Source organism: Elephas maximus, chromosome 6, assembly GCF_024166365.1.
Source record: "Elephas maximus indicus isolate mEleMax1 chromosome 6, mEleMax1 primary haplotype, whole genome shotgun sequence".
Lineage (NCBI taxonomy): Eukaryota > Metazoa > Chordata > Mammalia > Proboscidea > Elephantidae > Elephas > Elephas maximus.
This window is the reverse complement of record NC_064824.1, coordinates 54,576,210-54,591,253: the sequence shown is the minus strand read 5'-3', so window position 1 is coordinate 54,591,253 and position 15,044 is coordinate 54,576,210. Positions and strand designations below refer to the sequence as shown.

The window sequence follows — 15,044 nt, the reverse complement described above, 5'->3', positions numbered from 1 at the left end:
ATCATTTCCAGATGCAGTATCCTGAATGTGTGCCCTTCATGTTCAGAGATGTTGGGGGTTACTCAAGAAATCTGGTTGTAAAGGCAGTAATCTTTTCTTCTCACTGAATTCATGGTCCCTGTAATTTCATTCTATAATGAAATGGGAGAAAATTCTTTCATCAGGATTTCTGTAGGGTGAACATCATTTATGTCTGGAAGAAACCGATTGGGTATTTAGAATGCGTAGCAAGACTCCAGAGGGAATACTTAGTATTAAAGGTAGTTGCTGAAGTCTCTTCTAAGGAGGGTGAGTCCCATTAACTCTGGGAGTGGGTGGTTGAGGCTTTCCTTTCTGGAAGACCAGGATGAGTTTGAAAATACAAGTACAGCCATAGAAATGATGAAGAGGATAAATCAATTTATATAAAGAAGGGGGGGGAATTAAAATGGAGAAACCAGCAACACTAGGAGATGATGGAAGAATGGTGGCAGAAAAAAAAAATTTCAAAGAAATAAAAGGACAGAAATGTTTATTAAAGAAATATTTTTGTTTTCTGTTAGTTGTAAAAGTAACCTCCTCTCTTTCCTTAATACCATCTACTACGTTGCTCTGAATGTTTTTACACAAGTGGATTGTGTGTCCATGTGTGTGTCTCCATGAGTGTGTAGGGGGTTAATAATAACCTGTAACAAATTATTTATCAAGTGTTTATGTGAGACACTGTTCTAAGCATCCTACATGGCTGTCTTAGTTAATCCTTAAAACAAACTTACAAGACCTGATCTTTTTGCCTGAATTAGATTCTGATAAAGAAACTATACTGCTCTGGAACCTGAATGAGTAGTAGATATTGAGGATGGCAAGAGAGATTTTCATTTTGCCCTTTATTATTTTGTAGAAGATTATTTCAGACTTCCAGAGAGCAAAATGAGGTGCTTGATTTCTATTTCTGCACATCCTGGTGTCAATGATCTCAGTCTTGCCTCTGGCTTCCATTTCCTTTTCTCTGAATCCTAAAGGGTAAATCTTTAGGGAACTATAGCTGTCAAGGCCTGTCAGATTCTGGATCCAGATTCTTATCTTCAAACTTTTTGTTTGGCTAAGGCATTCTGGAGGCAATTTTTGCCCTTATATCTTTGTTGATCTCTGAAGACTGGCACTGTTTAGGTCCAGAGCTATCTCCTATCTATGCCCTACTTGTGAGGGCTGGAGGATGTCCACAGGGAGTCTCAGAGGACCTACCAGGTTGGCCACCCTCACTCAGTGCCAGTCTCTGGATTATATTCTCAGCTATGGGGTTTCTGAGTTCCCGCACAGGTGTCAGGTGCATTTCAGAGCAGTCTGATGTACCTTTAGGCTAGGCTGTGACTAATCCTTCTCAGACACACCTTTTTGCTTCTTTCTAAACTCTCAGGCATCGGTCTTTCACTAAAGTTACTCAAAGTGTGGGCTTCAGAGCCTGACGTCTACAGGGAGATAGGATCAGAAATTGAGAGCAAATGTTTTGAAACTTCATAGCAATTTGCCAGAATAATTTATTATCTATTGACTGCATATATATGTTTACCAAAACAATATATATATAAAATGTATATATAACATACGTCATATATAGGTATACATAACAAAAATGGGCTTGTGTTTTATATATCAATGGTTTTTCCATTTATTTTTCAGGTAATTTATTTGTATTATATTACACATTTATATATATATATATATATGATAAAAAACAAAAATAAAACCAAACTCATCCCAACTCATAGCGACCCTACAGGACAGAGTAGAATGGCCCCATAGAGTTTCCAAGGAGCGGCTGGTAGATTCCAAGTGCCAACCTTTTGGTTAGCAGCCGAGCTCTTAACTACTGCGTGCAAAAATGGAAATTAGAGTGAAAAAAGTCCCTCTCAGCTATTTTGAGAAACACAGCTCCGCTAGGTAAAAAACCAAAACCAAACTAGTTGCTATTAAGTAGAGGCAAGCAGTTAAGATATACCTAGCTGTGGTTTTTCAGACGGGAAGTTGTGACCCCTTTGTGGGTTATTAAATCAATTTACTGGAGTTGCATTATCGCCAAAATTAAAAGAAAAGAAAAAAAAAAAAAAAGGAAAGAAAAGAAGGTATTAGAATCCCACTGCACTTGTCATTTCATGAGATGGCTGCTATAGTTACATGTGGAATCTACATGTATATGGCGTTGTGATGTAAAATTTATTTCTTAACCTGGGTCATTGTCAAAATAGTTTCAAAGTTACTGTGTCAAACTGAACTAATGTGCTCAAGGTGCTAATCAATGACAAATTTATGTTTTACAGGAATCTAAATCCAAAGGAATTATTTTATGGTTGAAACTACATGCACTTGAACGGGCCAGTTAGGCAGCTGTTTTTGACCGAGGTCGTCCCGCCACATCTGAAGGCAGTCTCTAAAGTTGTCTATAGGTTGGACTATCCTGGAGCCCGTTATTAGCATATTTTGTGCTTCCTGCAGGCAGAGAAAAAATTTTCTATAAACAGCACATTTTCTATCTAGTATTCATCAATTTTCTCCACATGGAGGTCTAAGGGTCATTTCAAACTTAATTGGAAAAAAATCAGAACTCATTTGCAACCCCAAACCTGCTTCTCCAGTTATGGACCTGCTACACATCCAAATGCACAGATTCCAATCCTAGGGTTCATCTTTGATTCCTTTTATTCTTAATCTCTTCCCACCCTGTCATGATGGCAAGCCCTGTAGGCTCCATACATTCTGAATCTGTCCACATCCCCCATCTGCCCTGGTAACTCCCTAGTTGAAGGTTCCTAGACAACTACAATAGCCTGCTAACTAGACCCTCTATTTTCTTTCTCATACCTTACTGAGAAGAATGGAACTTGTGCAAGTCTCCACTTAGTGACCAGAGTGAGCTTTTAAAATGCAAATCAGAAAATTTTAGGTTTTACTCCCTTGTTTAATGTCCTTCATTGGCTTCACGTTATACCAAGAACAATGCCTATACCTCTTTAACGAAGTACGAACTTTAGAGAGCTTGCCTTTTTCCTTCTCCCCGATCATAGCTCTTACCATTCTGCTATGGCCAACTCCTACCATGCATGATGGCCTTCTTTCTTTACCCTGAATATGCCAAGCACGTTTCTGCACCAGGCCTTTTTGCTTGTTGCTCCTTCTGCCTGGGATGCTCTTCACCCAGGTCCCAGCTCAAAAGTTACTTACTTAGACTATTTCTTGATTTTTTTCCCTTTGTGTCATTTGTGGGTCACAATTTACTTTCCAAAGAAATTTAAACATGGAATGCTATTTAATTTTTCTGACTGCCGTCCATCACTAAACCCCAAATTTAGAGTTCCTATTATTCTGCTGGTTTGCTAATATATTTCTTCTCTTCGTGGTGGGTATTTTAAGTTGACAATAAAATTGCCAATAAAATTGAATAATAACAACTCTAAGTTTGGGGTCTAGTTACAAGGAAGTGACACTTAGGTGAGCAGATAGTTTACTATCAGAACATGCTTGAGTCCAAGGTGGTGGAGGTCCGTGACACCACAGCTTACAGAGGCAGAACGGTGGCTAAATGTTTAGAGGCAGCACAGTGTAGTAGATAAAAGTAAAGATTCTAGCATCAGGATGTCTGGATTCCAATCACGATTCCAACACTTACTAGCTGGGAGATTTTCAGCAAATCATAACCTCACTGTGCTTCCAGATCCTCATTTGTAGAATGGGGAAAATGACCATCCTACCTCATAGACAGGAGCCCTGGTGGTGCAATGCCTAAAGGGCTCTGCTGCTAACCAATAGGTCAGTGATTCAGACCCACCAGCTCTCCCATGGGAAAAAAGATGTGGTAATCTGTTCCTGTGAAGATGACATCCTACAAAATCCTATGGGGCAGTTCTACTCTGTCCTGTAGGGTTGCTATGAGTCCGAATAGACTGATGGCATGCAACAACAACCTCATAGACAGGAGCCCTGGTGGTACAATGGTTTAAGCACTTGACTGCTAACCTAAAGGTGGGTGGTTCCAACCTGCCAGTGGCTTTGCAGGAGAAAAGACCTGGTGGTCTGCTCCCATAAAGATTTCAGTCTAGGAAACCCTATAGGGCAGTTCTACTCTGTCCTATAGGGTTCCTATGAGTCAGAATAGAATTCATGGCATAGAACAACAACATTAACCTTATAGAATTATTGTGAGGATTAAGTCAGTCAATATAGAGAGTGCTTAGAATGGTACCTGGCATATAGTAAGTGCTATATAAGGTCACCTATTATTACAGGGACCCAGCTTCTTCCATAGAAGAATGTTAAAAATGAAACAAAATGTTTGATGTTATTTTTAGAATACTCAAGAACAAAGAAGATTCACTTCCTTCCATTCACCTACCAACATCCATACATTATAGAGAGGAGAGGAGAGGAAAGGAAGGCAAACTGCCCTTTGGGAAAGCAGAAAGGGCTCTACAAAGAGCAGATATAGGTCAGAGAAAAGAAATTAATGGGCGGTAAGGATTCAAGAATTAACAGAATCTGAACACCTCAAATACCAATGGGGTCAAGTCAAAAAGGTTCAGGCTTGAAGGGGCTCCCAGTAGACAAATCTGGGGCAATTTGAGTACCAAAAAGAATAATGCTAGCAATATACACATTGAATTTTTTTTTTTTTTAAACCACAAGTCCATAGTGATGGGAGGTGAGGGGTGAGAGGAGAACAAAGAGAGAGAAAGAGAATGAGTGTAGGGGAGCTCATCTTTGCAATTAATAAAAGAAAAAATGATAGAATTAGAAAAAACACAATTTCGTGAACCTCAGTGTAATAATTGTGTAGTAATTGCTTCAGACAAGGGTCATCAATGGATGCTAAACCATTGGACAAAATATTATAGGAGAAACAGGATAGTCACATGGATCAAGGTAGCATCCCACAAATTACTTTTTACTCCAAAGGGACCCATTTGGTTGTCAACACCTTAACCAAGTGAAAAAATTAGTTTCACCAGCAAGCAACGGGAAAGCCTGACATTTTGTATCTCTTGATTTGAAGCAGTAAGTCCACAATTTCTACCATCTATGTAGTATTCATGCCAAAGACAGTTATCCTGTAGCTAATATGAGGAAACAATCAGAAACATTTCCAATGTGGTCAATTCTACCAAACAAATGGCCTGGACTCTTAAAAAAAAAAAATCAATGTCATGATTACAGAGTGTGTACAGATCGACTATTCTAGATTAAAAGAGAATAAAGAGACTAGATAACAAAATGCTGTGCATGAAGCTTAATTATAACCTAAATTATAAAAAGAAGAAGAAAGAAAGAAAGAAGAAAGCTATACAAAACATTTTGTGAGCAGGTCAGGAACCTTGAGCAAGAGCATGTCTATTAGGTGGTATTTGGTATGAAAGTTGTGCTCGTGTAAGAGAGTGTTGATTTTCTTCCAAGATGCCTGCTGAAGTATCTAGGGTTCAACATCATGATATCTGTAGATTTCTTTTCAAAGGTTCAGAAAAAAAGGTATGTTTATATAACTGGATGTGTGTGTGTATGTGATAAAGCACATATTACAAAATGTTAAAAATTGGTTAAATTAAGTGATGGATATATGTGCATTCACTGTACTACACTTTAAAATTTGCTGTATGCTTGAAAAATATTAAAATAAAATATAACCAAAAAAAAAAGATTAGTAGCTTCTTACCTGTTGCATTCTGTGCTCCCGCCAGCCTGGCTCTTATTAAGCCATGTCTCTCTTTGAGGCGAAGTATCCGAACTTTTGGAAACTGAGACATGTATTTATCCAAATTATCTTTTAGGTAGTCTATATCAGAGTGGGCAGAGGTAAGGAAACAATTAGATTAACTAAGGTCTGGATAATTCCAGAAGAAATGCCTCCCCAATGTCAAATTCTAAAAACATTTACTATAACACATAAAACCCATTGCCGTCGAGTCGATTCCGACTCATAGTGACCCTAAGGGACAGAGTAGAACTGCCCCAGAGGGTTTCCAAGGAGCGCCTGATGGATTCAAACTACCAACCTTTTGGTCAGCAGCTGTAGCTCTTAGCCACTAAGCCACCAGAGTTCCCAACATTTACTATAGTCACTAAATGTTATTCCTTGGAGCCACGATTTTCTTTTCTGATGTCATTTTCTTGAATGGATTTTTGTCTGAGTTCAATGTTATAAGCTGCCTGATTCTTCAAATCCCAAATCTCTTTAGTGTTGCCACATTATACTGAGGAGAGCTCGTATTTCCTGAGTATTTATCAGGGTGGGGACAGATTTACCTTTAAGCAAATGCTGCTCAGGCTTCAAGACCCCCACTTGCAAAGGCCACTTCCAAAACTCAGGCAGGAGGTTTAGAAATGTGTGCAAATTTTACAATTTGCACACAACCCCCCAAAAGATATCGTAACAGCAAGCAGTCACAATCACCACCACTTTCCGCTTTGACACTCCCGTTCATCACATCTCCCCTCTCTTGCTGGGGGGCTGTAGAAGGATTCAGCTAGAGGAATATTTTGGGGGGTTTCATTGTTATATTTATGTGGCATGCAGTCACTTCTGTGTGTAATTAAGCTATTAACAGCTGTCCCAAGTAGGGAGAGCTTCCAGGAAAACGTCCACTGCTTACTTTTCTATTAATTTTGTATTTGTAATTTTATGTTATTTTTCTAATACTGAAAAAGTTTCAGATCCCATAAAATCTGGATCTGGCTCTCACAAAGAGACTTTTATTGACTTGGTAACTGGATACTATTTCTGTTTAAGCTTTCAAGGCCACTTAAAATTTTAAACTAGTTTTCCTCAGGCATCTCAATGCTCTCTAAGCATTGTGTGGTTCTAGAAGGAACTCTGAGGCTAAGGAAACTGGCTCAAACCACTGTGGTCACAGATCAAAGCTAAGCTTTTCTATTAAGGTTGCCATCCTTTTACTATTTTCTAAAACTTTCTGAGGTGGGTTGAATTTTAGAAGTCTGTAATGTGTGTGGTCATGGGGCCTGTGAGACCACCCACATGCACAATTTGTTGGACAACCCTAAGAGTGAAATTCCTCACTGCAATAAATAACAACAGGCAGAAAGGCTTTGGTGGATTCTGCCTTCGAATTCTGTTGGAACTTCATCTCTAATCCCAGTGGCAATTTGTTTTCTCAACAGTTGGTTGAATGTATGATATGCATTGTTCTCGAGGAAGAAACCATAGATGGCCTGTGTCTTTATTTTCCCTAGAGACTAACTCCAACTCTAGTCATTACCTGTAGGAAAAACACCCCATTAATTGCAAGATATTTGCCTGTTGGATTGTATTAAAAGGTATTTGTACAATTATATAGGATATCCTCGAGTCTCTGGCACTTCAAAGTGCCCATCTGCAAGAAGCTGGTGATAGAAAATCACTCCTCGCAGCTGAGGAGAAGCCTGAGACAGCAGGCTGAATGAAAGGATTCAGGACAATTTTTAGAGCTGACTTTTATAGCCCATATACTGTTAGACTTATCTCTCTAAGGCACCACATAAAACAATGATTTACCATTGGTAAAATGTTTATGCTTCACCAAATTAAAACCCAAACCCATTGCCATTGAGTTGATTCCGACTCATAGTGACCCTAGAGGACAGAGTAGAACTGCCCCATAGGGTTTCCAAGGCCGTAAATCTTTACAGAAGCAGACTGCCACATCTTTCTTCTGTGGAGCAGCTTAAGGGTTCAAATTGCTGACCTTTGGGTTAGCAGCTGAGCACTTTAAACACAGCGCCACGAGGGCTCTGTATGCTTCATCAAATTGTCCTATAATTCTGTCATCCAAACTGCAATTGCCTGATATCAAACTTTGGTTTTTCAGAAGAAAGCTTGAGTTGTTTTCTTACCTTTGGTGCTGAAGTCATCCACCAGCAGAATCTCCTTGATGAGGTGTGGAGGAGAGCGGTTGAGGACACTGTGAACAGACCTCAGGAGAGTGGACCATACTTCATCCACAAAGCACATGATAACGCTGGTGGTTGGGAGGTTACTGTGAACTAGCTGTTCTGCACACCTGGAACGGAACACAAGCAGAGCACAAGAGATGTGCTAATAAGATCCAAAAGATGTTTTTGAAAGTCGCAGAGTAGAATTGTATACGTAGATCTCTCAAGGATGATTTTATCATGTGCTTTTTTGTTGGGGGAGAAGGAAATGGTACAAGGAAAATAAAAGAGAAGAGAAAGCATAACCAGTAACAGTAGTTGCTATAACAGGATTAGCAATGCCTTCTGTGGAGGCATCATGTAGTGGAAAGAACATGGGCTCTTCAGGTGGTTAAACTCCAGTTGGAATGCCACCTCCAATATTCCACAGATCTTTATCCATTGGTACCTACTTAATCTCTCTAAGCTTCAGTTTTCTCATTTGTAAAATGAGGTCATTGTTCCTATTTTATAGAATATGGTGAAGTTTACCGATAACGCACATAAAATATCTAGCATACTGCTTAGCACAGGAATCTACTAAATGGTAGTTATTGTTATCATTATTAAATTATACCTCACAAGGGAAACTTCTGGTTTATTTAATGCTACAAAATAGTTCATGACTGCCCTTCCAAGTGGCCATCTTCTGAGTGTCAAAGGATATATTCTTTTCCCCACTCTTCATGTGGATATATTTATGGCACACTATAAATATGCTGAATAATTATACTCTCTTCAGCTTCCCTATCTATCTGAAAGTTCCTTGCTGAGATGCTCTCTGCTACAGAGGAGCCACAGTTGAAAACATTTTGCTGGCATAAAAGAACAGGGTTACAGTGCGAGTTGGTATTAGGATGGGTTGCTATTGGTCTTGGATTTTTTCCATGCCCTGCAGTTCATACTGCCTCACTGCTGGTACTTCTGCCCCCATCTCCCTCCTGTCTTACTCTCTACTGGGCAGTACCCAGTGGAACCTCACAAAGAGGATTTTCCATCATCCCATCACAACTACTGTTAGTAAAGTAACAATTAATGATGATGAGGATGATCAAAAATGTTATGGACAGTCTGCATTATTTCAATTTAATACTCAAGCCACCAGCATCATCCTTTCCCTTGCCTAGATGAAAAATCAAAATCAGAGAGAAACTAGTTCATGATTATACTGTTAGTAAATGGCAAAGTTGGGACTTGAACCATGGCCCAGTTGGTTCCAGAAATAACCACTCAGGAAGGATTAATTCCACAATAATAATAGTGACTGGGGGGGCAGTTCTACTCTGTCCTATAGGATCGCTATGAGTCGGAATCGACTCAAAGGCACTGGGTTTTGTTTTAATAGCGATTAGCAGCAGATGTAGCATTTTGTGGGAGCCAATGTTTCTGACAGGTAACATAGCTACACTTAAAAAAAAAATTGTTTATTAGTTTATTTTGTCTCTACTAAACACATTAATCATTCACCATTTAAATATTTGACTTCATTAGAAACCATTTTAACACTTTTTCTCCCTCCCGCCATAAAAATACAGGAAGTAATTTGCTTAAAAACAACCCACTATGAGTAAGTGTCTGGTTTCCTCTCCCTCAACTACTGTGTACCTCAGTGACAGCAGTTTATCAGTTAGTTGTTCCCCATATTTACATGGCATTTTACAGTTGGCACAGTACTATGATGTACATAATTTAATCTTTATAACTGCTTGAAGTATATATTATTATTCTCTTCAAATTGAGAAAACTTCAGCTAACCAAAAAACCAAACCCATTGCCACGGAGTTGATTCCAACTCCTAGTGACCCTATAGGACACAGTAGAACCGCCCCATAGAGTTTCCAAGTCTGTGCCAATATTTTTACAGAAATAACACATGCTGCCTTTTACGTTTGTTTGCCGATCATGCCCTCCCCCTTAAAAAATTAGCACAGTGCGTGCACTTGTGAAAATACATCTTGGGGAGGGCACAGTGGGCAAACAAATGTAGAAGGTGCATGTTATTTGCATAAAAATATTGTAAATTTTTATGGAAGCAGACTACCACATCTTTCTTCCGTGGAGCAGTTGGTGGATTTGAACTGCCAACCTTTGGATTAACAGCTGAATGCTTAACTACTGTGCCACCAGAGCTCCTTTAAACTACAGCTAAAAAAAAAAAAAAAAACCAAACCCATTTCTGTCGAGTTGATTTCAACTCCTAGCAACCCTATAGGACAGAATAGAACTGCCCCACAGAGTTTCCAAGGAGCACTGGGTGAATTTCATCTGCTGACCTTTTGTTTAGCAGCAGTAGCACTTAACCACTATGCCACCAGGGTCTCCAAACTGCAGCTAGAGGAGTTAAATGACTTACCCAAGATGTTGGTACATCTAGAAAGGATGCACAGGGGATGTGAACAACCACAGTTCTTATTCCACTGCACTATGCTGATTTTTCTGCACTAAGAGCATTGGTTTTGGAACTCTCAATTACTGGCTTAAAGAAGTTATGTATCTTCTTTGAACCTGAATTTGCCAACTACAAAGCAGAGATTAAAAATCTACTTGTAAGATTAAATGCAAAAATATTAAGTAAAATTTACCTAGTGTATATCTGACAAATTCGGTATTTGGTGTTGTCGAGTCAACTTCAACTCATAGCGACTCCATGTGACAGAGTAGAACTGCCCTACAGGGTTTCCTAGGCTGTAATCTTTATGGAAGCAAATCACCACCTCTTTCTACTGTGGAGTCGCTAGGTGAGTTTTAGTTGACAACCTTTTGGATAGCAGCCAAGTGCTTAACCATTGCACTCTTAAGAACTGGTAAGCAAGGCAGCTACAGTTTGTAATTTCAGTGGTTTCCTTGAATTATCAGTCATCAAAATAACCTATGAAGCCTTAGAAAAACATACATTCCAAATCCCTTAGCCCCAGAAAATTGATTCCAGAGGTCAGTACCTGGGAATCTGTATCTTACAAAACAAAACTTAATCTTAAAATAATAATAATAAATCGAGGGCCAATAAAAGGATGACCTGAATCTTCAGCTGACAGAAATCAAAATAACACTTATTGAGCTAGTGATCAGGCATATTATGTTAACATAAAATAATAGGATGCCTAAACTGATTTGATTTCACACAAAGGATCCATGAACTGGCATATCTGAATACTATATGATAGTCTTTACTTCAATTAAGGGCTGTTTCAGTTTCCTGTAGATGCCACAGAAATTACCACAAACTTAGTGGCTTAAAATAAGAGAAACTCATTCTCTCACAGTTCCAGAGGCCACAAGTCCAAAATCAATGTGTCGACAGGGCCACACCCTCTCTGGAGGCCCCAGGGCAGAATCTGTTCCTTGACACTTCCAGTTTTTGTCAGCATTCTTTGGCTTGTGACTGCGTCACTCCAATGTCTGCCTCTATCTTCACATCACCTTCCCCTCTGTGTCTGTCTCTGTGTGGAAACTCCCTCTACCTTTCTCTTATAAGCATACACTTAATTGCATTTACAGCCTACATGGATAACTCAGGTTAAACTCCTTTTAAGACCCTGAACCTAATCTCATCTTTCGCTCTATAAGTTAATATCCACTCTTTTGCCAAGTAAAGTAATATTCACAGGTTCTGGGGATAAGGAGTGACTTACCTCCTCGGGGGGTGGGCATTTATTCTTCCTATTATAAGGGTTTAAATAAGTAAGGAATTTTCTTTTGAGGGGAGAAGACATGTATTATTTCTTTGAATGGGTGGGTGCCCAACCACCCCGCAACAAACAGTAAGTTTACTTCACATTTACAGAGTTAATAAAGGAGGGGAATGCATTTTTATTCACTACGTTTGAAGTTTGAGATTTTGGAATTTACACATTGAAGTCCACGAAAATGTTAAATGGATAATGCCAAATTATAAATTATAATATTGAAACTCAATTATAAAAGGAAAATTAATTAGACAAACGAGGGAAGAATATGAACTGAGGGACTTCCTAGCCTTAAATAAAAGAATATATTATTTACTTGCACGATTGCCAAGAATTCTAAAAATTGAAGGACTGAGACCTGACAAACTTTCAAACTCTGAAATTTCCTTCAAGGAGCAAAAAACCTCTAATGTGAAACTCTAATTCTCACTGTCTCTGGTGGTTAATTTCAAAGACTGGAGGTGATGAGACTAACATTTCCCAAGGACAGAGTAGGTAGAGCTAGGTGCAAAGAATTAGAGAGCAAAAGGTAGGTGAAGGAATGGAGATTCCCATAGTAGACTGTTTTGGAGGGAACCTGGGAAGGGGAGAGGTAGGGTAGCTAGGTGGGATGCAGAATAAAATTTTCATCCCTGTTCTCCCTCACTCTCTTGAGTAGGAAGTGACAGAATCATATTTATAGGTTTTAAGGAAGGTGTCAATAAAGTGGAGAGTTGGAAGAAAAATCAGTGATTGATAAGATTATTGATGGAGCAAGGCCTTTCTCCCAACATTAATCAACCTTACAGTCACAGTTGATTCAATTGACCAGTGTGTTGTTAGTTACTATTTCAAGTCAGCTCTGACTCGGCTACCATATATATAACAGAATGAAACATTGCCTGATCCCATGCCACCTTCATGATTGTTGTGGTTATTGTGTCAATCAATTTCATTAAAGGTTTCCCTCCTTTTTGCTGACCCTCTCCTTTAACAAATGTGATATCCTTTTCTAAGCACTGGTCTTTCCTGATGACGTGTCCAAAGTAAACATCTTTGCATCTAAGTAACATTCTGGCTGTACTTCTTCTTCCAAGTCTGATTTGTTTTTCTGGAAGTCCACAGTATATTCAATATTCTTCAAATACATCGATCCTTTTTTATTGCCCAGGTTGCATATGCATATGAGGTGATTGAAAAGATCATGGCTATGGTAACGTGCAAATAAACAAATGACCAGTATCGTCTCCTTAAAACACTCCTTCTTTTTTTTTTTTCCTTTGAGACATTTTATCCTCCCGGTTTTCACCCATCAATCAATCACTCACTAGCTTTTTTTCTTTAGTCTTCTGCCAGCTTTCTCTCCCTCTTATCTCTAAACAGAAGAGTCTTAAAGTTGGGAATGTCTCACATGCATCTTACATATAACATGTTTTATGGCTTGAATTTGAGTCCTCCCAAAAATCTGTATTGAAGTCCTGGCCCCTAGACTCTTGGATATGATTCTGTTTAGAAACAGGGTTTTCTTTGTTATGTTAATTGGGTCATAACCAGGTAGGGTGAGTCATGAACCTAATTACTTCTTAATTATAAAAGAGCTGAATATACAGAGGCACACACAAGTGAAACAGACACCAAGAATTGTCGAGGAACTCTCATGTTTGCCAAAAAGGAAGGTCCTCTCCCTAGAGCTGTGCCCTAAATTCAGGTTTCTAGCCTCTTGAACTGTGAGAAAATAAATTTGTTCTTTAAAGCCACCCATTTGTGGTACTTTATTATGCCAGCACTGAGTAACTAAGTCAATATGTCCGAAACTGAAATCTTGATTTCACCCCACCCAACTCGACCAGTTTCTCTGCATTTTCCCCTCTTACTCAATGGCATCATCATCTACCTTGCTGCAAAAGCAGAAACATGGATGTCATCCTAAACTTTACCCTCTTCCTGATAGATTAAACCAATCTATCATCAACACATATCCATTATATTACCAAAATACATTTCAGCTTCAATGTCTTTATATCTCTACCATTGCAACCCTTAGTTCTTGAGCTTCCATCATCTTTTTCCAGTATTTTTGCTGAAGCCTCCTAACAGGCTGCTCTAATTCTACCCTTGCCCACATCCATACCACTCTCCAGTTTCCTGTTTCCCAGTGAATTCCTAAAGGCCATTAAAAAAAAAAATCAGAATTTTTAATGTAGCCTAAAGGACCCAGTATTCAGTAGCTCCTGTCCATCTTTACAACTGCCTGTCATCCCGTCCCTCTCACACTCCACTCCAGCCAGACAGGTCTTCTTTCGTGCCTTGAAAGATGTCAAAATCCTTCAGCTTTTGTTATTTCCTTAACAAGCTTGCTTAACAACCCCAGCCCTTCATGACTGGCTTCCATTAGTTTCCACAACTAATTTAGGTCTTAGCTTAAGTACTGTCTCCACAGAGAAGCCTTCTCTAATCTCCTATCAAAATTCTGTTGCTCTCCCATTATTTTTTTATTATGGCCACCTGAGTTTCAGCAATATCGTTAATTTATTGGATTTTATTTCCTTATCTTTTACATCCTGAATGTCCTAGAGAGTAGGGCAAACCTACCTTGTTCACTATAGAGCCACAAACATTTAGCACAGTTGCAGATAAAAACATTTGATAAACATGTATTGAATGAATGGATGAATGCATGAAGATGGGATGGAGCTTAGATTAAAAGCTCAAATAGTGGGAGAAGAGAGATTTTACTTTGATATAGGAAGAGAAAAGGTGATGGTGTATACAGTTAAGTTTGTGTGTATGGGATGAAAAGTTGAAACAACTTTGTAGCTGATACTGGAGGAAAGGTTATTTGTGATAGAAAAAGATAGGAGGCTTGAGGAGAATGGAGAATATTTGGGACAGACAAGAGGAGCAATGAGAAAGAACGCTGCCAGCTACACGTAAAAGGATTTCTACAGGGCATTGAACACTTTCCTGAAGCTGGAGATCCCAACATTTTAGTCAAAGGACAGCATGTGATTCGCTCCAGTGGTGTATGGCATCCTGGGCATAGGAGGAGATATAGTAGATTATAGAATTAATTCAAGCCTAGGGGTTATCAGAGCAAATGTCGTACAAAGAAAATGGTAGAGGATTTTGAGAGTACCAGTGAAAAAATGGTTAAATGTTCAATCATGGTTTCTAGGTCCGGAAAGGGAAAGTCAAGCTTCAAGGTGTTTAATAGCCTAAGTGAAAGTAAGGGTACAAAAGTGTCAGAGAGTTTCTCTGACTTCCTGTCTCTAATTTTACAATGCAAATGAGTAGGACATGCATATTTCACTTTTAAATATTATTTATGCTTGGTGCTGAAAAAAAATAAATCCATTCTAAAAAGTAAGGGTCTGCTGCATAAATTCTGCATGAGCTATCTGAATCAACAAGCCTAGCTGCGAAGTCCTGAGGGTTGCTTTGTGGTTAAAA

The 15,044-nt window shown here is 38.9% G+C and overlaps 1 protein-coding gene across 1 annotated transcript in view; it reads right to left on the bottom strand.

Annotated features, from left to right (window-relative positions):
• The window catches only part of GALNT5 (polypeptide N-acetylgalactosaminyltransferase 5), a 49,636-nt gene that overhangs the window by 19,668 nt on the left and 14,924 nt on the right, over window positions 1-15,044 (bottom strand). The window contains exons 2-3 of the mRNA XM_049887270.1: window positions 7,852-8,018; window positions 5,678-5,797 (exon numbers count right to left, since the gene is read on the bottom strand). Of these exons, the coding sequence (XP_049743227.1) occupies window positions 5,678-5,797; window positions 7,852-8,018 (287 nt within the window). The remainder of the gene's footprint in view (window positions 1-5,677; window positions 5,798-7,851; window positions 8,019-15,044) is intronic.